The sequence below is a fragment of the Equus asinus genome, chromosome 13 (genome assembly GCF_041296235.1).
Source record: "Equus asinus isolate D_3611 breed Donkey chromosome 13, EquAss-T2T_v2, whole genome shotgun sequence".
Taxonomy (NCBI): Eukaryota; Metazoa; Chordata; class Mammalia; order Perissodactyla; family Equidae; genus Equus; species Equus asinus.
In genome coordinates, this window is record NC_091802.1 from 57836075 (window position 1) to 57862867 (window position 26793).

General features: G+C 40.7%; 1 protein-coding gene across 8 annotated transcripts in view; it reads left to right on the forward strand.

Annotated features, from left to right (window-relative positions):
- The window catches only part of TNRC6C (trinucleotide repeat containing adaptor 6C), a 138851-nt gene that overhangs the window by 20003 nt on the left and 92055 nt on the right, over nt 1-26793 (forward strand). For 7 of the 8 annotated variants that reach the window (XM_070483712.1, XM_070483709.1, XM_070483713.1 and 4 more), the window contains exons 2-3: nt 21701-21800; nt 22587-22608. In XM_070483712.1, the coding sequence (XP_070339813.1) occupies nt 21738-21800; nt 22587-22608 (85 nt within the window). In that variant the 5' untranslated portion in view covers nt 21701-21737. Of the gene's footprint in view, nt 1-12493; nt 12515-21700; nt 21801-22586; nt 22609-26793 lie in introns of those variants that run through there. The other variant, XM_070483710.1, reaches the window with a different exon arrangement.

Genomic DNA, 26793 nt, shown 5'->3' on the forward strand with positions numbered 1-26793 from the left:
AAGATGAATCCTAGTGTCTACCAAACACCTAAATAAATTTTAAGTAAAGTATCATCTGTATAAAAAATCTAGAAAATAAAAATAGCAGACTTGGGAGGTGTTTCTGCGCTAACAATCAAATCTCATAAAAGTTTCTTGTGGGATTATGGGAATTTAAAACTTCTGCAGTCAAAAATAATTATGAGGCAAACCAAAAATGGGAGAAATGTTTATAGCAACATGATAAAAGGTTAATCCATTTAACGTATATAAACTCTTATAAATTGATAAAAACCCACTAAGAACCCAAGGGATAGGCCAGAAGATATAAACAGGCAATTCACAGAAAACAAAGTTCATGCCAGTTAACAAATATGGGGAAGTATGTTCATAATAATCAAAGAATTATAAATGAAGCCCAATGAGATACTTTTTCTATCTGATTAGGAAGGATTAAAAATTGTAATTCTTAGTGCTTGTGAGGATGTTTTGAAATAAGCACTCGTACTCAGCTGATAAAAATACAGATTATTAAAATGCTTTTAGATAACAGTTTGGTAAAAAGTGTTGAAACCCTTAATTATACCCTTCGTTTTAGTAAGCCTGCTTCTGGAAATCACAAATACAGTAATTACAAATACAGAACAAACTACACAAAAGGGGAGCAGAGATGAAAATAGTACAAAATGGAAATACCTAAATAAACAGGGAAATTGTTAAGAAAATAATGGTCTGTGTACACAATGAGAATATTATGTTGTCATTAAAAATTATATTTGTGAAGCTTGTTTAGTGTGAGAATACCTTGTTGTAAATGAAAAAAGCAGAATATAAAATTTTATATGAAGAATTATTTCAACCATATCTTCTTTTTAAGTTTAGAAAACTCTGTAGGGGCCTGGCCCCGTGGCCGAGTGGTTAAGTTCGCGCACTCCGCTGCAGGCAGCCCAGTGTTTCGTTGGTTCCAATCCTGGGCGTGGACATGGCACCGCTCATCAGACCACGCTGAGGCGGCGTCCCACATACCACAACTAGAAGGACCCACAACGAAGAATATACAACTATGTACCGGGGGGCTTTGGGGAGAACAAGGAAAAAAATAAAATCTTAGGAAAAAAAAACAACAAAAAAGAAAACTCTGTAAACTGAACTAAGCATTATTGAGAGTGTGAATTAAGGTGGTAGTTAACTATATACCAGCAGTACTACGCTGATCAGCAATATTTACCAGCTCTTTTTTTTTTTAAAGATTTTATTTTTTTCCTTTTTCTCCCCAAAGCCCCCCGGTACATAGTTGTATATTCTTCGTTGTGAGTCCTTCTAGTTGTGGCATGTGGGACTCCACCTCAGCGTGGCCTGATGAGCGGTGCCGTGTCCGCGCCCAGGATCCAAACCAGTGAAACCCTGGGCCACCAAAGCGGAGCGCGTGAACTTAACCGCTCGGCCACCAGCTCTTGATTCTCCCCAACCTCAGGATTTCCTCTCTGCACCTGCCCATTGGAGTCTGTTCTCCCGGGAGATGGGTCCTGTGCTTCAGTGATTCCTGGTGGAAAACGCACAGCTCCCCTTTGCTCTTCTCTCTGTCTGAGCATGTTGAGTCTGGAAGGGATCGGTTATGATTAGCGTCTTTTCTACTAGGTTCCACTGTCTATATTTCAGGCTGTAAAAACTTCTTCGGTGGGATTTGAAAGTACGCAGTTGCTTTTTCAGTCTTGCACATCATGCACTGGCTGCTGAATGTTTAAATCTCTTTTGTGCTACATGCGCCTACAAATGAATAACAGTTAATGGGGAAAATAACGTTAGTTTTCAAGGAAACTTTTTATACTTTTAAGGAGAGATGCAAGGGTGTATAGATTTAAAATGTAAGAACCATATTCTGGATCATCTTTATTTCAAGTTAGTTGTGTTTCCTAAAATGTAAACTCCCTGAGGGCAGGGGCCAAAACGTTGTCTGGCACACAGTACACTCTCAGGAAGCATGTATCAAATGGAAGGGTGAACTGCCACTTCGTGGAAATGTCTACACCTGGAATTTGTTAGTATGGAGACCTCAGTGCATCTCCATTTCTTGGAATTTGTGTCATTTAGCACAGCGTGCACTTGGTTGCCTTAAAGCAGCAGTTTTCAACAGGGAGGGTACCAACCCCTTTGGGGGCATTTTGATATCTGGAGATGTGTTGAGGACTGTCATGTGATTGGGGTCAGGCATGATGGCACTTAGTGGGTAGGAGCCAGGGATCCTAGATGTTCTGTAGTGCCTGGACCAGTCCCATATAATAAAGACCGATATTGCATCCTTCGTAATTTTTGGATATCCCTCGATATTTAGTTAGGTGAAAAACTTGTTTATTTTTGCACAGAACCTCTTTTACATGTATACTACACAGTTTTTTATGCTATTGTAATATATACTGAATTTCTCAGGAAAGCAACTCTCGTGTAAGTTGAGGGAAGACTGTACTTTGTCTGGAACTTTCTCAGTATTTACTCATCATTTTAGAAATCTCCTCTCTGATGTCAGTGCCATTCATGGAATTTTGAGTCACAACGCCAATTTTGTTTTCTTCGTAGCACTTATCACAAATTGAAATTACCTTCTTTATTTACTTGTGTTTTTTATTTGCTTACCGATTAAACTGTAAGCTCCTTAATAATAAGGATCTTATGTGTCTTGTTCACTGGATGTCCTTATGCCTAAAACAGAGTCTGGCACATTGTGGCCAGTTATTAATAAGTAATTGATACCTAAATAGTGGATGGCTGTGTGAATGGCTGTGTCATCCCTCTGAGCCTGGCCTTTAAATACTGATGTTTGTCAAGTGTCTCTCCTGGCCCTCTTTTCTGTTTAACCCCTTCCCTGTCTGATCTCAGCTATGGCCAGGGCTTTGATTTATAGCTCTACGTTGACATCTCCCAAGATTTTTCTCCAGCTCAGTCTTTCCTCTGAATCCAGAAATATATCCAGCTGCCAACTTCCTTCCCAGTTGAATGCTCAAGCCTCTCAAACTCAGTATGTCCTTCTCCAGTGCTTGTCTTGAACAACGCCATCATACACTGAGTCACGCTGGCAAGAAGCCTAGGAGTGGATCTTGATGCCTCCCTCTCCCATATGCCTATATCCAGTTAATCACTCAGTCCTGTTCATTTTATCTCGTAAATAATTTTCAAACCCTGCTTTCTATCCTCAAATCCTCTAATGCTCCACAAATCTAAACTACCAAGTTTAATCCCAAGTCTAAACTCTCTTAGACTGAGTGTAGTAGCCTACTCATTGGTTTCCACTTGTCCACTCTTATCCTCTTGTAATCTGTTCTCCACATAGCAGCCAGAATGATCTCGTAAAAACACAAATATGATTGTTATTCTCTTGCTTAAAATTCATCAGTGGCTTCTCGTTGCTCTGAGGATAAGGACCCAAAACTTTAACCTGAGTCTACGCCACCAGTCTTAGCCTGGCCATGTCTTCATTGCTCCGTGGTTTAGGCCCACTCATCATCTTGCTGCTTCTCAAATGTACCCTAGTCCTTCCCACCATCGAGCTTTTGTCCATGTCGTTCCCCCTGCCATTTTAGCTAGTTATCCTTCAGAACTTAGCTCACTTCCATAGGGAACCTTCCGTGCTCTCCTGCTAGGCCAGAACCCTCCCCCCTCATGTGCTCTCTAGCACCCTATACTTCTTAGCAAATTGTAATTAATGTATTCTGAAGGTAATTGTCTTTCCCATAGAAGTGAGTTGGATTTTTTTAATTCATGAAGTGTAGGTATGGCCTCGATATATTTATTTATGTTATTGTCATAAAGAATGGCCTGATAGCAACTATAATAATTTGTCTTCTAAGATTTAATTGGTTTTTATCCAGTAATTTCATTGACCACAGTTTGATTTATTATTTCAGGGGCATACTGTATTTCATTTGTTCTAAGAAACGCATTTTTCCCACTTTTAACATCTCTGAAATTGGTATGCGTCTTATAGGCAATGGCATATCATGGTGTAATTGGCAGCATTTCTCTTAGTGCTGCATGAAATAATGGTGCATCTTGTATTTGAAGGCATCTTAGATCAGATAAAATTTGGTATCTTATAGCAAACTCATTCTGGAAGATTTACTGGGAACCATGTGATGTTCAATCATTCTGTAGAAGCATTACTAAGAGTTTTCTATGGCTGTGGCAGGTAGCTGATGGCGTCTTGATCCCTTGAAGAAGTTTCTGCCTAAACTCATTTTGGTCATATTCTATAGAGTTGAATGTTGGAGACTTGATTTATATATCATTTGTTCAAGTAACCCACAAACTCAAATTTGTGTCTGTGTATGTGTATCTGTCTTATTTTGGAAAAGTTTTCTATTTTTTATCTCCATGTAGAGGTGGGCAGGCCACCCACGGGTCACAGAGACTGTTAGTTATCCCCCTTGAATGTGTTCTCCCCTTCTGTCTTTTGGAAGAAATTTTAGATGGGCACATCTAGAGACATTTTCCCCAGCCTTCCTGTAGCTAGATAAATGAGCATCTAAATAAGTTCTGGTTAATTGGATGTGAGCAGAAATAGTATGTGAACTTCTAGGGCATGAACCAAAAAGGAAATGATATGCTCTCCAATTCCTCTTTTCCCTTGTCTAGTGAGTGAAAAGAACGTAGGTCCCTAGGTGACCTCATGGAACAAAGATGCCTGGCCAGCCTCTGGGCTGGGAGGAGAAACATCTTGAGGACGTTGTACTTTGGGGTCTCTTTGTTATAGCAGCTTCGCCTGTATCACCTAAGAGTTTGTCTTGATTGGGCTCTTCAATTTCCAGAAAATGAGGTCAGCCTTACCATCAGCTCGTCTTAAGTCTGAAGCGTATGGCTCTCGCTCTTGGACTACAATAAGGAATATGTGCTCTTTAGAGATGCAGCATATGCTTGAGAGATAGTCAGACCTCAGCTTGATTGACAGCTCTGCCGCTTACTGTCTGCCACATTGGGCTACTCACTGAGATCCTCTGAGTTTCAGATGCCTCTCCTTTAAGGTGCAGGTGATATCCTTTTCAACTAGATTGTTTTGAGGAGTGGATGAGATCATCTGTTTAAAAGGCCTCCTAGCCTAGTGCTTAGTAAATGACGGCTATTGCTATCATTAGATTTTCCTAAGACTGCAGCCTCACACTCTCTGCTGCCCTAGTATTTTCTCAGTTGGACTTGATATCTCTGGAAAACTGTTTGCTTTTCTAGGTTTTATGTTTGGGTTAAGCAAAACCATCAGAAACCTTCATATTTGAACCATGTTGCCTTGAGTCCCCTGAGTTTTTGAGAATTCTCTGAGCTTTCCCATCGTGCTTTTGGCTGTGAGGAGGCTGCAGGAGATGGTTTATACAGCCTACCCTTGCACGTGCTCCAGGCCATGAAAGAAGCTGTCCAGTACTTGACTCTGTCACCTGTGTGAGGTATCCCCTGGAAACTGAGTTTTGGACCTGAGTGCTAGGGAAACTTTTTCTTCCTTTATAGAACTGGTGTGTGTTCGCATGGTAATGAGGAGCCATAAAGGACAGAGAGAGGAATTAAATCATAAATAGTAACATAATTTGGTAAATTGTTCATCGCTTTCACTATAGGGCAAATTGTAGGATAGCTCTGAGTACCTATATTTATCCATTATTAGATGTGGTTCCATTAAAGTCCTTTAAGAAGGTAAACTCTAGACCTTTTTTTTCTTTTTTAAAGAAATCAGAAAGCCAGATGATGACTAGCGCTAAGTTGACTTTGAGAGTAATAGGAAACTTTTGCTTTTTTAAATTGATATATGAACATAATATTAGATACACAGTTCATACAAATTTACATACTTTGGGTGTTAGAGTTGTTGATTTCAGACAGTAATTCCCAGGCAGTAGTTTAAGGTGCAGAAACAACTATGTGTGACTAGTAAATACTTGTTAGTATATGAAGTATGGGACTAAGCAGGCCAGGGTCTCAGACTGGTCCTGTAAATAGTTCACTGCTTTGTGTTTGTTGAGTGAATGACTAAAAGCTAAACCTGATTATATAAGAACAGTACAGCAAATTATAGAACACTTTTTTCTTAATTAGGTAGTTCTCCTAGAAGTTCTGTGTAGATATATAGATAGATAGATAGATTTGGCCATATGAACCTGTTGTGTGTTTAAATACAAAATAGAAAATTAAAATTTTTTCCTATAATATTTTTTCAGGTAGGTTTTCTTCCTAATCATTTCTGAAATACGAGTTTTTACATTTCCTGTTTTTAATGTGAAATATTAACGATCTTTTTTAGTACCTGTGGGTTTTTTCCTGCACAAATGTAATTGGTCACATAATTTCTTTCTACCTTAGCTTTCATTATAGAAACTGTTCAGGTGCCGGCCCGGTGGTGCAGCGGTTAAATGCGCCCGTTCTGATTCGGCAGCCCCGGGTTCGCTGGATCGGATCCCGGGTGCAGACATGGCACCGCTTGGCACGCCATGCTGTGGCAGGCATCCCCCGTATAAAGTAGAGGAAGATGGGCACGGATGTTAGCTCAGGGCCAGCCTTCCTCAGCAAAAAGAGGAGGATTGGCAGCAGTTAGCTCAGGGCTAATCTTCCTCAAAAAAAAAAAAAAGAAAAGAAAAGGTAGGCAGGCATTTGAGACCTTTATCAGCTTGTGACCCCAGCATATACTCTTGAAACCTTCTCTCCTTACATACAAACCCTGTACTTCACAGATGTTTCCGAATTAGGGTCTGGGTGGATAGTGGTCTCATCTCTTTTTGCATTTGACTTTTCCCTCGCGCAGATCGCCATAAAGCTATTTCTGCCTAGGTCTGTGCACCCGCCTGCTCTCCCAAATTAGAATCCAGCTTTGAGCACAAGTTAAATGGCTCCTGAAACTGAATCCACAGTTCACAGTCCTTTTTGTTCACAGAATTGCAGAATCTTTTAATAGAAAGTTACCCTGGAGGTCATCTGCAGTCCTCTCTCTCATTGATACCTGCTCCAGGCGTCTGTTTCATCGCTGCAGAGACTCTGTCCTTTCTTTTTCATAATCATGAAGGAGAGCCTTTTCTGAATTTGCCCAACTATACCACAAGTTTTGGAGCATAGAAATATTATAGAGTTAAAAAAGAAATACTCGGCAAGTGCTATTAACCAAATTCAGGCTAATAGAGTCCTTTTCCTCACCTGTCAAGTTTGATATTTCAGGTCTATGTGTTATTAATTAAATTTAACTTGTAGTTTTGTGATTTGAAGTCATTTATTTGTCATTTAGGCACATCTGTTAATTTTATTTATCTGTTGGTGTGACAGTGTTAAAAAGTCTCCAGGTTATTGACAGGATTGAAATAGGCTGTAACTTAAGGTTTCTTCAGTCAGCGAGGAGAGAGAAACCATACAGTAATGTGAAGAGGGGAAGTTTAATGTAAAGGATTGCTAACTGTAACAAGGGATTGAAGTAATGGGCGATTGGCTAGTCAGAAGGAAAGAAAGCTTTAAAGGATGTAGGAGTAGCAGGTATAAGGAGTAACCGCTGCCCCCAGGGCTGGGATGGGGCGCCCAGTGAGAGCCCCCCGGGCTGAGGAGCACACCTCATTGGATAGGTCACAGCTGTGGCTCACAGGATGGCAGCGAAGGCGCTGAGCTGGGGCTGACAGGGAAAGCTGCTGGGGAGCTGCTGGGATGGGGGATGGGCTGCAGGAGCCTGTCGCAAGCAAAACACTCTCCTCCCGCCGTGTCTCTCCAGCGCCCTCTACTGAGAAAGCTTAGCATCGTGCCAGCTGGCCAAGGAAGACGTTTAAAGATCCCAGGGCTGGTTTCACAGAGTGGGCAAACAGCAGAGTGTGGCGCTGAGAGGCAGTAAGTCAATAGCCAGCACAGTTCCCCGCTCAGTAGTTGGAAGTAGAGACTTTGGGGAAAGCATGTTTATCGTTGCTTACACAGTACATATTTTTAAATTTTCTAGCAAACAATGAAATGCTGATCATTATTATAACGACTCAGTAACTTGCACACCAGGACATGCCAGCAAGGACTACTGGATCTTAGAGATTTGCCTCTTTTATTTTAAGCATATTTAAAGGACACATATTCAGGTGTCAGTATATGAATTGACTATGAAAATGGAGTGACATTAAACATTATGGCATCACTTTCTGGCATAATTTGAGGCTACTTTAAGCTCAGAAATGAAATAAAAGGTTTTCATAAAATGGTGCTTATTACTCCTATACTTGTAATTCATGTTAACATAGTATTACTAAAGCAGTTTTCATAGTGGTTAAAAATGTTTATTGAGCCTGCTTAGTTTTGAGACAAATCATAATTTAATAGTACTGAATCTAGTCAGCACCTACTCATCCTGTGTAAGCCCAAATTAAATAGATGATTGAGAAACTGTATTTATCAGGATTCTATGGTTACAAGCAACAGAAAATGCCTCTGTATATTTTAAGTAGGAGAGAGGAAGAGGGACTTTTGGAATAATATGAGGTAGCTGACGTCAATGAAGGAAAAGCTGAAAAGCCGGGCGCAGCAGCCTGCAGAATCTAGGTAGCACGTGCTAGTGGACAGATTTTGTAGGATGCAGTCAGTGAGATGAGTCTGTTCCAGCTCTTTGCCCCTCAGTTCAGGATTCACTTTGCAAGGAATGTCTACACTGGCCTAGTATGACCAGGTGAAAGTAAGGCACTGAGATAGCAGGCCACAGAAACGACTTGTTCCTGGCTCAAAGGACATTTGTCACAGGGACTTAGTTCTCACTCCATGTCTTAGCTTCTCTTTCTTGGCATTGGCTTGATTTTCAGCCCTCTGTGATTAAGACATGGCTACAGCAGCTTCCTTTCTTCTGATGCTGTTAGGTTCACATCCAGAGTCGTCCCTGAGTCACAGCACCTTGGCCCAGGGATTGCAGTGCTCTTTGATTGCCCGGCACATAGTTCATCCCTGGAGCCACTGCCCTGAAAGTCTGTGGAGTTCTAGTGAGAGAGGGACTGGTACTGTAGGGGAAATCGGGATACAGTTAACCAATGGAAGGAGTAAAGGAAGCTGAGTGCAAAAATAACAGATGGAGGCAATCAGCTTTACTGTCCAGAGAAAAGCCAACCAAAATGAGGAGCATCATTGGTTCTGTGATAAAAAGCCAGTGGAAGAAGATAACCGAATGTAGAAAAACATTGGTGAAACAGGGAATGGATATACCTGTGTCAGTGGTTAGCTAACAAGCACCATAAAATGTTTATCAGGTGGGAAGCAAGAGATACTGTTTCTTAAGAAGTCTGGTCAGTCACTGCAGCAGCTCCTACTGAGAGTGCTGCTGGCGCTTGTTCTGGTTTGATGTTTTACCCACAATGGTAAGTCTTGAGAACTAAATCCTGGGGCTGAAGTCTGTATTAGCACTAAAGTGAAAATAATGTCAGAGTTCCTTTGAAATACCTTAAAGGCCAGCTGATTTTGTTTCTCCTCAGATTTCTATGAGTCTTCTCCATCCTTCCAAAATAAAGGTCCTTGCAGGCATCTATTCTTAATCAATAATCACATCCCATTGCTACTCTTGAGTTTCTTCCTTCTTTTCTCCAAATCTTGCCTCTGCACCTTGTGGTGTACACTGGTCACATGGTAAACAAGAACCTTTTATCTTTAGCCCTGTACCCTGCTCCCAGATTGCCCCTCCATTAATTGAAATCTCACCTCTCATCAGACCAGGAATGGAGGGGGGAGGTGGGGCATGAGGGACGGATTCAGCATTCTTCAGAACTCCCTCATGACCATTTAAAAATCATTGTGTTTTTGCTTTTGTTTTTTATTTTTGTTGTTTTTATTTTTTTTAATTCACTTTTTTAAAGTTTGTATACAGTACAGTTCACTCTCTGGTGTACAGTTATGTAAGTTTCAAAAAAATGCATACAGTATATAGGTAATATATACAAGCATACAGCTACCATTACAATTAAGGTTCAGAACAACTCCACTGCCCTCCAAAAGAATTCCGTTTTACTGCCCCTTTATAGTCGATACCCTCCTCCACCCCTGGCCCCAGGCAGTCACTGGTGTGTTTTCTGTTCCTATAATTTTTCGTTGTCCAGAGTGTCATATAAATGGAACCATACAACACAAATCCTTTTGTTTTTTTGGGGTTTTTTTTAAGATTTTATTTTTTTCCTTTTTCTCCCCAAAGCCCCCAGTACATAGTTGTATATTCTTCGTTGTGGGTCCTTCTAGTTGTGGCATGTGGGACGCCACCTAAGCGTGGTCTAATGAGCGGTGCCATGTCCGCGCCCAGGATTGGAACCAACGAAACACTGGGCCGCCTGCAGCGGAGTGCGCGAACTTAACCACTCTGCCACGGGGCCAGCCCCAACACATATCCTTTTGAATCTGGCTGCTCGTATGTAGTATATGATATGTCTGAGTGTGGTTTTCTTTGAGTTTATCCTGTTTGGAGTTTCTAGAGCTTTTTGAATCTGTAAATTTATATATGTCACCAAATTTGGGAGGTTTTCCACCATTATTTCTTCAGATTATTTTTCTTCACCATCACTTTCTCCTCTACCTCTGGAATTCCAATGACATGAATGTTAGAGCTTTTATTATTATCTGATAGATCTTTGAGTGTCTGTTCATTTTTCTCCAGTCATTTTTCTGTCTGTTCTTCCGAGTGGATGATTTCTGTTGCTCTGTCAAGTTTGCACGCTCTTTCCTCCATCCTCCATTCTTCTGTTGAACCCATCCAGTGAAGGTTTTGATTCAGATATTTTATTTTTCAGTTCTAAAATTTCCATTTAGTTCTGTTTTTATAGTTTCTCTTTCTTTACTGTGAAATTCTATATTACCATTTGTTATAAGTATGTTTACCTTTATTTGCTTCCTGGAGCATACTTATGATAATTGCTTTAAAGTCTGTCTGATAATCGCAACACCTGGGACATCTGGAAGTTGGTGTCTCTTGTCTTTTGTCTTGACAGTTGGCCACATTTTCCTGGTTCTTTGTATGAGGAGTAATTTTAGATTTTATCCTGGACATTTTGAATATGTTGTGTACACTTTGAGTCCCATTAATCTCCCCCAGAGCATGTTGGTTTCATTTTTGTTTTATCAGGCAGTCAACTCAGTTGGGTTCAGACCACAAAGTCTGTCTCACCTTCTCTGGGCAGTGGTCCCAAAGTAGGTTCAATTTCCCAGACCTTTGCTCTGCTGCTTTGGGACTGGCCCACACGTGTGCCATGCAGGGGTTAGTCTGAGACTTGGGGAGGAGAGGGGTAGTTGAAATCATAGTTTAGTTCTCAAAGCGTTTGCACTGCTGTTTTGGGTCTGCCCCATGCATGCATGACTCAGGAGTGAGCCCGGAACTGTGAAAGTTCATACACAGAATTTGGGGGTCTCCCCCAGCTGATTGCTCTCTGGGGATTCCCCTGGCACTGTCTGCGTCACGGCAGCTCCTTTCCCTAATCCTCTGTTCAGAAAGATGGCGTTCTCTCTGTTTTAGCTGCCTTTGCCACCACTGCCACAGCACAGTTCTGTTATTAGGCCCACCCCTGGTCAAAATATCAACGGACAAGCTGCACGAGGGGAAAACGAGAAACTTACCCCTGTACAAGTCACCTCCTCAGTTTTGATTCCTCTCCTCAGCCCACCTGCTTTTGTGTACTTTTCATTAATTGTATGTTTGTATTTATACTGTACTTCATCAGTTTTTTTGTTGTAATCAGGGCAGAGAGAGGCTATAGTGGGCTTACTTCATCTTGGCCAGCACCAGAAGTCTCAAATCACTACTTGCATTAGTTTTCTGTGCTGTACAACAAATTACCGCAAACTTAGTGGCCTAAAGCAATACGCATCTATTATTTCACAATTTCTGTGGGTCAGGAGTGTGGGCATGGCTTAGCTGGATCCGCTGCAGGATACAGTCAAGGCCAGGGCTGGGTTTTCTTCTGGGAGTTTAACTGGGGAAGGGTGAGCTTCCAAGCTCACTCAGGCTGTTGGCTGAATACATTTCCTTGAAGCAGTAGGATTCATGGCAGCTGTTTCTTCAAAGCCAGCACGAGAGGGAGCCTAAAGCCAATGTACTAGAAGGTTGGAGTCTTTTACAGTGTAGTCAATGGCAGTCATCCCGTTGCCTTGGCTGCATTCTAATGGTGAGAAGCCAGTCGTGGGCCCCTCCTACTCTCAAGGGGAGGGATTGTACAAAGGTGTGAACATCTGGGGACCTTAGAGTCTCCATCAACTACACGATCCTTTGATCCTTTCACCCTCTGCTCTGGTCATCAGAGCTGTGGTTCCGTTTTCCAGCCCAAGTCCTGGTGTCATGCTGAATGACTTAATGATGGTTCTCATGGGCAGTCCGTCCACTGCTCAGGCCTACAGCTTCCTGACCTCCTCTGTGACGGTGACCTTTACTTTAGAACCCAGTCCTTGTGACTCCACGACATTATTCTGTTTATTTCCATAGCCTGTCAGTATTAAGGATAATTCAAACCTTACCTTCTCTTCCCTTTTAGATTCTATGGACCTTGAGGTCTAAGACTGTTTTATGTCTCATCCTTCTCCTACTGCTCACAAGGATCTAGTGAGTATTTCCAGCATGTAGCAAGTTTCAAAGACATGTTGAAAAATTAAGAACCTTAAATATTTCTGTGACAACTGAACAGGATGCCACTTCTTTCCACTCCCCTTTTTAATTTTGTCTGATAACACTGTACCAGCCCTTCCTAACCTAAACACTGCCAGGAAATTCTAATTGAATTAGCCACACTTTTTAAATTGTGGCATAAAACACACACACACATACAATGAATTAGTAAATATTTTAATGATATGGCATTGGAGTCTAACCAGTGTAATTTCAGAATATAGGCTATGCAGTGTCTTATAGGTGAAACCAAGTTAGGATGAGAAATGTTTATAGTTTCTGGTAACTAAACCTCAAAGGCAGAAACAGGCCCACCTTCTTTTATTGAATCCTGTTCTTTTGCAGATATGGGGAGTAATCAACTAACAAAAAGTCTTGAAACTTGGAAGATTTTCTACCTGGAATAGTTTTGCATGGGATGATTCTAGTCCCAGTCTGCCAACATAATTTTGCCTTTAAAATCATTGTTTCTCTGGGGAAATGTATAGTCTAACTAGGAACACGGAGATGATGCCTGTAGAGGCTCCACTTATGGGGAGTCTCCTACTTCCCAACCCTTCCTTCTTCTAGCTGCCTCTAAAATATGAGCATTGCTTCTTTCTCCACCCAAAGCGTCCTGATCCAGTGATTGCTAAACTATCTGAGAATAAAAGAAACATACATATTGAAAACTCAGATTGTTAAAAATATTTTCTTTCTAATAGAAGTCATTATGGTAGGGACCCATTAGAGTATGCCTTGCCATAAAAAGTATAGGTAATTTGTGTCCAGTTTGGCCCTTTGGACTTGATCTGAAGTTGAGCCGCGTATCTGATTTTCTCCTTACCTAGTTTCCACTACTACTGAAATAGGAGCTATACCGCCAATCAGAGCAATGCTGTTTTCTTTAGCAGAAGCTGGATAGGAAAGCTGGAGTTATTTGTAATGGTAGTAAACTGGAAATGAAGTGAATGTGTTTGAATAGAGAAATGATTAAATGGAATATGATAACATTCATACCATGATGTGTTATGTAGCCATTAGCAATAATAGATTAGATCTCTCATTTGGGGGAAGAGATGAGGAGAGAGATTCCCTCCCACACACGCGCAGTGAATGAGAAAAGCAAGGTGCAAAAAAGTTTAAGATGATCCCAGTTTTACAAAACAATTATCAAATAAAATCCTTTGTAAAACTATACAGGTATGTATGTTTCTGTATTATTACATGAGCGTGGAGAAAGACATGGAAGGACATGAACTGGGTGGTTAACATAGATTATCTGGAAGGGAGGTGGAGGAGAGTGGACCTTTGATAGGGATCTGGAGGGAGGAGAAAGAATGAGTAAGGGGATTCCAAGGCAATGAGAAACAAGAAAAGCAAAGGTTTTACTGGAAAAAAAATTACATTTCCACAAGTATTCTAAAATCATGTGTATTTAAATATAATTTTAAAAAGAAAAAGTTGAAAGTAAAATTAAAAAATGGAATTTTCCCAACCTGGCCATCCCTTTTCTTTATTCTCTTTGCTGCTTGACTTGTAAGTCCGTCACACAACTTCTTCCTGTAGAAAAAACACTGCTGGCTCTGTACAGTCAATACCTATTAGTTTTTTCCTCTTCCAGTGGGTCAAGAAACTTTGCAAACCTACGTTTATAAATCTTCTTACTAGCCCTCAAAGGTAAATAGAAACTTAAATATTACTTGATCATTTCAGAAAATAAAATTTCCTTTGGAAAGAAAGTATACTTACCAAAGATTTTCTCCGCTATAAATCTTAGCTGAGATTATGGACCAGAAATTAGTACCGGAAATGTTTTGACAGGCTTTTCTTGGGGCCACAAAGGCAGAAGACAGTCCTGCCGCCAAGGTCCTTAGAGCCCAGAGGACAGAAGGAAGCATATAGTGTTCATTAAAACCAGGACATATGGGGACCAGCCCGGTGGCGCAGTGGTTAAGTTCACACGTTCCGCTTCTCGGCGGCCCGGGGTTTGCCGGTTCGGATCCCGGGTGTGGACATGGCACTGCTTGGCACGCCATGCTGTGCTAGGCATCCCACATATAAAGTAGAGGAAGATGGGCACGATGTTAGCTCAGGGCCAAGCTTCCTCAGCAAAAAGAGGAGGACTGGCAGTAGTTAGCTCAGGGCTAATCTTCCTCAAAAAAAAAAAAACAAACCAGGACATGTGGTCCCCTAACCATAACAGAAAGATAACATGAGCGGGAGGGCGTCACTCAGGTAGACTTGGGTCCTCATCCTTCCTGCTCTTCCTGCGTTTTGTACATAGCTGTTGTAATAGTGGTCATTTGTTTACCTCATTTTTTGTGAGTATCCTTGAAAGCATACGGACTCTGCCTTGTTCACTGCTATAATCCCAGAGCACTTATAATGCCATTGTACAGAAAATGGTTGTTAAATGAATCAATCCCTCTTTTTGTCCCTGGTGCTAGTCACAGTAAATAGCATATGTTAGTTGTATAGTTCCTGAATGATTGAATTAGTGAACATGTGAGTTGGTCTTAAGGTTTAGGCTCTCTCGAAAGGAACTGATGAAAATAGCTTGCAAGAAAATGGAAGTCGAGAAATAGGAGGTTTCAGTGAAGATAAAGAACAGGTACAATGAAATAGGAGTGCGGATAGGAGGTTATGGTCAGAACACAGAACAGTAACATCTAAAATTTCAGCAGTGGAGCAGTTCTGGGAGATGAAGTCTCGTAGCTGATACTGTGGCTGGAGCACCCTGGTAATGAGGGAAGAAGCTGCATGTTTTGACATTTGAAGCTGCTCTAGTAAAAGAGTCAGCTCCCTACCTGATCTCCCTCAAGCACAGCCCATCATGAAACAAGTGCAGACCGTGCACACAAAGCTGAGTGGTTTTTCAGTGCCTCACTTTGAAGCCTGAATGGGCAGCCAGAGGTTACGAGGCACTTGAGGAAAGACTCTCACATCAAAGAGAGTCTAAGGGAAGAAGCATCCAGGGAGGAGACAAAGAGAATGCAGAAAGTCTAGAAGAACTTGAGAAAACCTTAATTAAACATCCTCAGCTAAAATAGAGAGGGTTTTACATCCATGAAATAAGAATGTAATGGAAAAAGAGCAACTGGAGAATGAGGAAGTTATTACAAATTGTAAGTATCATGGAATAAGAAACTCAGTAGAAGGATTGGAAGACCAGGTAAAGCCAAGCACCCAAAAAATTGAGAACAATAACAACGAAAATGACAGAGTAGAAAATATAAAAGATAAATTATAGCTGATGAATCCGAGAGGTTCAGTATGTTGTGGTTTAGAAAATGGAAGGGGGCCAGCCCTGATGGCCTAGTGGTTAAGTTTGGTGCACTCTGCTTCGGCGGTCTGGGTTTGGTTCATGAGTGTGGTTACCTACACCACTTGTCTGTCAGCGGCCGTGCTGTGGTGGTGACCCACATACAAAAAGGGGAAGATTGGCAACAGATGTTAGTTCAGGGCAAATCTTCCTCAGCAAACCAAACAAACAAAAAGATGGAATAGAGAGCTAAAAGAAATGTCTCTATTGAAAGCATCAGCCAAATGCTAAACACAAATAATAAAGACACCAAGGTACATCACCATGGAATTTCGGATTCCCAGGGATTGAGAGTCCCTAGGATTAAGAATCTAGGGATAAAGAGAGGCTTTAATAACCTAAAAGGGACTGAAAATCAAAATGACATCAGACTTCTCTTGAGTAGGTACTGGATGCTAGAATACAGTGGCGCAGTGCCTTCAAAGTTGATTTTCAACCTAGAATTCTATGCTCATCCAGGTCATCAGTGAAACAAAGAGGGAGCCTAAAACTATTTTTAGACACGCATGGTCTCCAGAAACTACCCTTCCTTGCACCCTTTCTTGAAAAGGTACTTTTGAGGAAGTTTTCCAGCAAATTGAGGGCATAATTCAAGGAGGAAGACGAGGAAGCACAGGATGCCTGAGTTAATACATTCAGATCAACATTAATGGATGGGTGATAGTGTTTGGCTGAGTTTGCATGTGGTGTTCTTTCTGCTTAGTCCGTTAGTTTCTCCTTTCCACTGTGTCAGTCTGAGTTGATAGAAATGACTCAGTGATACAGACAGAAGTTTAATATAAAGAATAATAGGCTTCAAAAAGATATACAGATGTCCAACAAGCACATGAAAAGATGCTCAATATCATTGATCATTAGGGAAATGCAAATCAAAACCACCATGTGGTACTTAGAGTAGTCAGATTAATAGAAACAGAAAATAGAATGGTGGTTGCCAGGGCCTGGGGAGAGGGGGTGATGGGGAGTTGTTTAATGGGACAGAGCTTCAGTTTTGCAAGATGAAGAATTCTGGAGATTGCTTATACAACAATGTGAATGTAATATTACTGTGAACTGTACACATAAAAATGGTTATGATGGTAAACTTGATGTATATTTTACCAAAACTGAAAATTTTTTTAAATAAAATAACTAGAAGATATTAGAAAACTCTAGCAGAGAGAGCTCCCAGCCCAGAGTGAGCTAGCCTGAAAGCTCTGGAAGGAGATTTGAGAATGCAACAGGAGAGAGGGCTCGTGTTTTCAACTGGGGGAGGTGGGGAATATAAAAAAAAAAAACAGAATTTTTGTAGGAAAATAGTGCAAGAAGAAAAGACAAACAGCTAGGGCTTTAGGAAAAAGAATTAGATGAAAAGTACAATATAATCACAGTTTACTACTTAGCTCTGCAGCAAATGTTTACATATTCTTTATAAAGCAAATGCCATTTATCAATTGAACTAAAAGTAGTGATAGGATGGAATATAGAGGTACTGTAAGAACCAAATTCATATCTATCCCTATAAGAATTAAATTGTTAATATCTCATGGCCAACAGGCACATGAAAAGATGTTTGACATCGTTAACTATTAGGGAAATGCAAATCAAAACTATCATGAAAGATCACCTCACTCCCGTCAGGATGGCTATAATTAACAAGACAGGAAACAATATGTTTTGGAGAGGATGTGGAGAGAAGGGAACTCATATACTGCTGGTGGGAGTGCAAACTGGTGCAGCCACTATGGAAAACAGTATGGAGTTTCCTCAGAAAATTAAGAATAGATCTACCATATGATCCAGCTGTTCCACTGCTGAGTGTTTATCCAAAGAACTTGAAAACACAAATGCATAAAGATACTTGCATCCCTATGTTCATTGCAGCATTATTCACAGTAGCCAAGACTTGGAAGAACCGAGGTGCCCATCAAAGGACGAATGGATAAAGATGTGGTCTGTATACACAATGCAGTACTACTCAGTCATAAGAAATGATGAAATCCGGCCATTTGTGACAACATGGGTGGATCTTGAGGGTATTATGCTAAGTGAAATAAGGCAGGGAGAAAGTCAAATACCATATGATCTCACTCGTAAGTAGAAGATAAAAACAACGACAAACAAACGCATAGCAACAAAGATTGAATTAGTGGTTACCAGAGGGGAAGCGGAGAGGGAGGAGGGCAAAAGGGATGATGAGGTGCATGTGTGTGGTGATGGATTGTAATTAGTCTTTGGGTGGTGAGCATGATGTAATCTATACAGAATTCAAAATATATTACCATGTACAGCTGAAATTTATATAATGTTATAAACCAATGTTACTGCAATAAAAAAAAAAAAGTTTAATAATGAGCCTTCTGGAAATTCCCCCAAGTATGTTTTACTTGAGCTACCAAATATTCTAATAAATATTATTCTTTAGGCAATGTGTAAAAAATTAAAAAATTTTAATATCTCAAATTGATAAGTCAGGAAATAGCAATCCAAGCATATTATTTAGAGATGTGGAGGTACTTCTCCTCCCCATATATATATTAGAGTATATAATTAAGTGAAAAGAGAATACTGTAGAAGAGAGTGAATAGTATGCTTTGTTACTTTTTTAAAAAAAGATAAGTGTAGAGTCACATAGAGAATGTTCTTAAAGACGTCTAAGAGGGCCAGCCCTGGTGGCCTAGTGGTTAAGTTCAGCACGCTCCGCTTCAGTGGCCTGAGTGCAGACCTACACACTTGTCTGTCAGTGGCCATGCTGTGGCAGTGGCTCACATACAAAAAGAAGATTGACAACAGATGTTAGCTCAGAGTGACTCTTCCTCAGCGAAAAAAGAAAAGATATCCAAGAAACTTAACGTGTTACCTCCAAGGAGAGGGCTTGTGGGCACTGGAAAAAAAGTCATCTTACTTTTTGTTATGTATCTTTTGTACTGTTTATGTTTTTTTCCATGAGCATGTGTTACTATATAAAGTAAAAATGTGGTTCAGTGTTGATTTTTAAAAAGAAGAATGGCAGAAATTGTACACTGAGAGTTAGTGGTAGAAGAAATTGCTGTTATGGAAAAGTTAGATAAAATTTTATTAAAGAGCATACATTTGAATTGTGCTTTGTCATAAACACGATCAGACAGGAAAGTGTAAGATATCTCGTGGCTATATGGGTGCTTTATTTACAACATTTTATTTTACTGTTACAATAAAGCCTGAACTGTACTGCTAGGCAAATAGCTGGCTGTAAGTAATTTAATTCTCAGAGTAATAGAATTAAGCAAAAATCATTTTTATTGCATCTTCTATTGAGTGCCTTTTAAAAATGCAGACATGCTTGCTGACTTTCTTAAGTGTACTATCTGAAGATAATGTAAGGCTTTCGTTGTGCTATTGATCAAGAACGTCTAACAGTAGGGGGCCACCACTGTGTTCCTGGTGTATTTGTGTACTTCTGCCGAGGATGTGTGCCAGCAGCATGGTGATTGTGGCACCAGCTTGTCAGCCACAGGGCTCGTCTGCACCTTGTCAGAATCTTTAAATGCAGATTTCCCAGTGTCTATGCACCTTTCAACATAAAAATATTCCTGGAAAGCATCATCTAAGATAATGAAAAATAGCCATTTCCCAAACTTTATAAATGTACTGACCTTCTTTAAAACCAGGTTCTCAACTTTGGCTGAACATTGGAGTCATCTGGAAGCTTTAAAAACTTCTGATGTCTGAGTTTCCAGAGATTTCACTGAAAAGGATTGCAGCCTTGGCGCTGGCAGTTTTTAAAGTGTCCCAGGTAATTCTGATAAGCAGCCAAGATTGAGAACTACTGTTTTAAAGGAAGAATATTCTCTACGTACCCCATGACACCGTGTTGATTTAAATTATTTTTATGCTGGGGGGCCGGCCCGGTGGCGCAGTGGTTGCATTTGCATGTTCTACTTCTCGGCTGCCCGGGGTTTGCCAGTTCAGATCCCGGGTGCAGATATGGCACTGCTTGGCAAAAGCCATGCTGTGGTAGGCGTCCCATATATAAAGTAGAGGAAGATGGGCACAGATGTTAGCTCAGGGCCAGTCTTCCTCAGCCAAAAGAGGAGGATTGGCAGCAGTTAGCTCAGGGCTAATGTTCCTCAAAAAAAAAAAATTTAATTTTTATGATGGTAGTATTTAAATATGTACAAACTGACCATAGCGTGAAATTCCTTTTGCATGCAGTTGTATATAAAACATATTTACAAATTAAAATCAAACTCCGAAATTACTAATTCAAAAACAGCATTACTGGATGGATGGTGATGTTTTGGTGAGGCTTTTCTGCCTGTTGTTCCTTCTGCTTAGTCTGTTAAATCCTCCATCCCACTTGTATCAGTCTGGGCCCAATCAGAAGATAGAAACCACATGGTGATATAAACAGGGAAAGTTTATTATAAACACTAATTAAATTCTGATAAAAGAGTATCTGTAGAAAACCGTATGGTACCTAGGCTGAGAGAGAGTACCCGAGGAAGGACTGACTGGAAGAGGGCTCCTCTCCTCAAGGTTGGGGTTCAGACTCAGTGAAGAAAGTGTTGTTGCAGCCCACTGGATGGCAGAACAACTCCCTGGTTTGCCCAGGTCAGCTGGTCTGCAGTTGCTAGGCAGCAGGAAGACTCCTCCAGAGCATGGCCCAGCCCAGGAAAGCCGCAGCCAGTAGCCAGTCACGTGGGCACACAGAAGGTGGAGCCCTGGTGGCAGCCCTCCTGGTGGCAAGCTGCAGCTGATGGCCAGGCGTGCAAGTGTGCAGAGAAGTGGGGCTATCAGTGCAGTAGCGTGGAGCACACAGCGTCCCGGTCAGGAGGGCCGTGTCATTGGGAGAACCATGAGAGACTAGTGCGAAGTGGGGGCAAGAGGCAGGCCTGGAGCACAGTGTCTGTGTTGAAAGGGTCATAGGTGATGACACTAGACCTTGCCAGAGCTGCAGTGTTGCTGAGGGGCCGCCCTTTCTGGGCCCGTGACTGAGGTCCTCACTGATGTCCTCACAGCCACATGTTGACCCCACCCCACAGCAGCCATAAATAGTGGGAGAGTGCCTTTCTGCTACCGTGTCCCTCTAGGACCCTTTACTGAGAAAGCTCTGCATCGTGCTCACTGGAAAAGAGAAATGCTTGAAGGAGGTCTGTACGTTATTGTAGAGCAGGTGTTAAAGAGTGAATTTGAAGCTGACAGGCAATGGGTTGATAACTGACATGCCACCCCGTGCCAGCCAACACTTTTGCAGCAGTTCCGCCTGACTCAGAGGCTGCCCGACTCTTCCAATTGGAGCTGCTCTGTGCTGTGTTCCAGTCTGGCCTTAGAGTAGCGCACCACGCTCTGTAGGAATCTCTGTTTAAAAGCTATTGGTTTTTCAAACAATCACGTAATTATAGTGTGCATAAGAATCACCTCCAAAGATTCTAATTTGGTTGGGTGTGGGTGGAACCCAGGAATCTATATTTTTGATAGGCACCCCCAGTGATTCTGATGATTGTGGTCCCTGTGGCAACACTGAGAAGTGCTGCTCTGGGGCTGGACTGAGGGAACTGCATCTCACTCTGTTTTCTACTCTTATCTCCTAATACATCGTCTAATAGAAGGTTGGTGCTCAGCACGTGTGGACCGAACAAAGGTCCAACTGAACCTAAAGAAATCGGGGCAGCTTGCTGTGGTCCTGGAGAGATGTGGCCCGTGGTGGGGCGAATGTCTGTCCTAACACCTCTGTTCTGAAGTGTCCTTCTTTGTGCCTGTGTGAAACTTTGACTTAAAATTTTCTGCAGCTAATGCTCTTTCATTTTTTGATTTAAAATGGACATTATACTAATACTACTTTTCTTTATATTTAATAGGGAGAAAGAACAAGAAACACAAAAAGAGGAACGTTTGATGGAAGAAAAGAAAAAGAAAAAGCAGGAAGAAAAGAAAAAGAAGGAAGGTGCTCAGAAAAAGGTTTGGCTAGAGTTACTATGTCATTGTCTTTATAATCATTATGTGTCTCATTTGCATCATCATAGCCATTACATTACAAAGTTTTGTTTTATTGCTTTTAAAAATCAATATGCTAAATCTATAATCAGCAAAAAATAGATATTGTACTGGTGAAATAAATACAGGGTGACAGCCACAAGATGTCTTTCTCAAGGAACTGGAAATGTTAGAGCCGTGTTTTAAAGAAGTTTGATTTTAGTTGGTGGTGGTAAAGAATGTCCATGCTGTTCTACTTAAAATGAATTGTTCAGAACAACCATGTGTAAGAAGTGAGGAAAGGACCACTTAACTGATTTTATTAGAAAAGCTGGAAATAATTTTTGCAGCTTTGGCAAATTTTCTTTTATAAATCCTGTCGGTAAATATGAAAACGTTAAGCCCTACTGTAAGTCTTATAGTCATGCTTGGACTTGATGGCATTTAATGTACCAACTTATGCCATTTGTTTTTGTTCTTGCCTAGTTTAATATATCTTGTAGTTTAAACTCTAATACCTTTTAGACTATAATAAAATAGAGAGCTTAAATGAACTTCCACATAGATTTTTTTGCCTTTAGATCAATAATGTCATATAATCGATAGCATGTAGACAGTTGTACATTTTTCCCGGTAATGAATTTTAATAAAGTAACTGGGCAAAAATTTATTTTTAAAATTTTCAATATTAAAAGTCTGCTTATAAACTTTCATAGATGTGTACATTCTACACATTATTATTCCTAAAGAGTTTCTGATTTTTTTTTTCAGGCTGCTGATCAAAAAACCAAAGGTAAGTTTATTTTATGGGGGGGGGTACATTTTATGGCAGTACCAAACTTTTTATGATGAAGATGACTTTTTAAAAAATTAATGTTAAAAACAAAGAATCCAACCCGCCTTGGAATTTACTTTTTATTATTCAGTGTGAAATTCTTCATTTATCACTGGTTTTACATCTGCATCTCATTGACACTTGCTTAGTCTGAAATGCCTAAAGAATGTTATATTAGCTTTCTAAACGATACTTTATAATTTTCCTTTGGTTTGATTTCCACTAAACAAGGATTAAACTGATGAAGTTGATCCAATTAATAAGAACAACCAAAAGATACTGAATTTTTTAAAAACTTCCAATTGTCTTTGCCAACTATTTATAATAAAAAGAAGTATATTCTTTCTGTATTCCCTCTTTGCTTTTTAACGTGTAAGAGATTTCTTTTTTATTCTCCAAGTCCAGAATTTGCTTATTATTGACTTACTGGGTGCTGGTGGAAACACGTGGAGCTCTCACGGTAGCTTAGGCGTGCCTTTGATTTGCTGGCGAATGAACAAAATGGAAGCAGCACTCCGAGCCTCTTCATTTTATGCTTACATGGTTGGGGCTGTTCGGTGGTGAAGAGCACACACTCAGGAGTCACGTACGCCAGCTCTCTTTGATTTGGGGCAAGTTACTTCGCTTCTTTAGGCCTCAGGTATCTCGTATTTAAAATGAGGGAGGGAATGAATGAATGGTTCCCACCTCATGAGCTGTTGTGAAGACTCAGCGAGATCATGCATGAAAAGGGCTCAGTGCCTTGGTGCCCAGTAGACGTTGCCTATAATTAATTGTTATTATTTTTAAGTTTTTATTTCTGTTGGACCATCACATGTACACAAATTGTACATGCAGATGCATGCAATGTAAAGATTTCCGTGAGAGTGCTGTCTCAGGCAGCACCACGACTAATACTCTTACTTGACATTTTATAGTTTTCAAAGTAAAGTTTCTGTGTGTTATCTCCTTTGAACTTCATAACTGAGCAGGGCAGGTGTTAGTTTACAGTGAAGAAACTGAAGCCGGTCATATGAGCTGGGTGGCTCGCTCTCGGTCTAGCAGTTAGTGGTAAGGGTGGGACTTGAGGGAGCCCGGGCTCCTGACCCCCGTGCAGTAGGCCTCAGAGCCACTACACCAGAGTCACATGAAGGGATGAATTTTGTATAAAATGAATATTAAAAGGCAGCATAGTTTTCAGAAAGGACATTCTTCCCTCTTACTCTCTCAGAAGCAGTGTGCGTTTACATCAAACCTTCCAGAAGGGTTCAAAAGGTTGTGGTCGTAGTTGTATTTGAATTTATGACCTTGAATAAGAAACAATGGTTCCTTATAATTGTCCTTCAAAAGTACAGAATTATTGTTCTGACTCCTCTATTTCCTTTTTCATTTAACATTTTGAGGAGCTTTTACAACCTGATTCAATACCAGGTATATTCTGTTGTCATTGTAATTGTTTTCTCTTCAAATAGTAGCAAATTGCTTATGACTCTATAGAGATCATGAATTACATTGTCCTGACACCTTACGCGGAGTTACTATTTTCTGTTACTCTTCTGATGAGTATTTTCATTTCTGACTCCAAACTCTCCTGGGTTTTTATCTTCTTTTATCTTCTCTAAAATCCTACTCCTTTGGGTACAATTTGTCAGTGACTGTACTGACTATAACTAGCCTCAGAACAGATCATAATGATGACTGTTAATGTCCTCTAAACAAAAAAATGCTTTCTGAATTAGAATCTCACAGTGTTGCTAGATAATTCATTAGTGAATATTAGCAGCATCAAGGTTTAAATTTTTCTCAGACTCTCTATTATTACTGGTTAAATCAAAATTAACTGCCTGCAAGACGGTGGTTCTCCATTTCTGGGTGGACACGTGTTTTACGTAACACAGGCTGGCCTGAACGTGTGAGATATATTGTAGGAGCAGCATTAGTGCTCACACGTAACATAGATTTACTTTTCCAACGCTCTGTGTTTTAATGATGTGCCCTGCCCTAGTCTGCTAGGGGCTCCCTTGGCCTTGCTCACCCATACAGCCCCCGCTCCCAGCCCTGTGTGCAGGGTCGGAGCCTGAGTCAGCGCCCTCACTTAGAGACTGCTTTCCTGCCAGACCCTGGCCTCAGCCTGTACATCTATTACTTCTAATTGTTGGTGCCGTTGTCTCCAGTGTACACACGAGTAAGCTGAAGCTGTGAAAGTTTGTTGAGTGCCCCCAAGGCTACACAGCTGGGGAATAGCAGGCTGATGTGCTCAGAACCTTTCTGCACTTACAGCGTCAGGAAAGTCACACAGTAGACCTTTATCAAGCATCGCTGTGTCTCAGTACCTACCATGTTTCAGAACAATCCTGTATCAGGACAGGGATTTTCAGAGAGGTATGGTAACTTAGACAAGGTCACAGAGCTAGTGAGAGTGGCAGAACTTGGTTCAACCTTGCCTCTGACTCCAGAGCCGGGTCATGCTTCCTGGCCAGATGTGACAACCCACTCCACAATCAACAGGAGCCGGAGAACCCTGCTCTCTAGGAAAGAGTTTAGCAATTTGAGTGAGTCAAGAGTTGAATACTCTCATGAGAGAGGCTACAGTCATAAATTAGATTATATAATATCACTGAGTCAATTAACATGGTAGAAAGAAGTTTGAATTGATTTTATTTTGATAATTAGCTCAAACTAGACCAAATCAATGAGTAATATACTTGCTCTGCAGTATTATACACTGCTCAATAGTGGTAGCATTAGTAAAGCAGTGCCTCCATTATTTAACATTATATTTGACTTAATCTCAGTACCTGAAACTTAGCCTCTTTAAATTTTGATTTACGTTTAACATTTTCAGAGAACTCTTTAGAATATACTGCATATACATATATATATTATACCTTTCTGCTTTCTCCCAGAGAGTAGCCTAATCCATTCTTGGTAGGTCAGTCTTCATTATAGCATTAATTATGCTTAAAAAGTTTTTTATAGCTGGCTATAGCTGTTGAACTATGAATCTTCATTTAAAAGACTAATGCAGAACTGAATCTCGCTAGAAATTTGTCTTTTTTGATGAGCTTAGTCTAATATATGGCATGCTTCTCCTCTCCTCCTACCCCATCTGAAAACTAGGTTTCTAGAAAGTCTGCTTTACAAAATTTACAAATAAAATAAAATTTTGTTTCTGACTGTTTTTTAAAATCCTGACTTGTGATTTATTGGTTGAGGTCATTTTCTTCTTGTTTTAAGATACAGGCCAAGTGACTAAGCTTTCTTGAAACACTGTGCTGCCGACATTTATGCCCTGCCCTGGTGTCAGGTGGGGACCATGCTTTCTCTGCAGCCAGGAGAGACACTCTGGTTCAGCTCTGGAGGTTTCCACTCAAGTAGTGGACTCGTTCTTGCCTTTCACCAGTTTCCTCCTCTTCCTGTCCCCCGACCATGCGGATCCTGCAATGGGCTTGAGCTCTTCCTCTGCCGGAGTCTGAACATGGGCATATGCCTGGAATCCTTCTCCTTCACTGCCTTCTGGTCTTGGGTAGTTGTTGTCACAGTCACCTCTTCCTTATTTTTCCTCTTACAATGAAAAAATATAATATGTTCTTATTGAAAATAGTTTGAGCATTGTCTAAAGAAAAGTTAAATTCACGTGAAATCTCTCCATTCTGAGGTATCACCAGTAAACATTTTGTTGGCCATCCTTGACTGCATCTCTTTATGAGTATATACACATAAATGTATATTTTATATGGCCTCTCTGCTGCTTCCCCAGTGAGTACTCCCCCGTCGGCTGCCCCTTGAGGAGCTGCACTAAGCAATTTGAAAACCTCTCTATGAGCCTATTTTCAAACAAAATAATACTTCGTAAATTCTGCTGAACATTGTCTTTGCCTTGATGATGAAGAGCCAACTGAACACAGTTACCTGTGATGCCTTCAAGAGGCCCTGGATGCTCTCATAGTGGGGGAGGGGAGTCAGCCACGATCCTGCTATGGAACACCATTACCTTGTGTGTCGTCTCCCTGCGGTACAGTAACTAGTGTCTAAGTGCCGGACGCTTTACCAGGGGTTCTACTTCGGTAAGCAGTAATCTCTGTTCTTTATTTTGGGCGCTGCCCTTAATTTGGGCACAGATAATAATAGCTTTCTATGTGATGTGATGGCTTTATGAGCCTA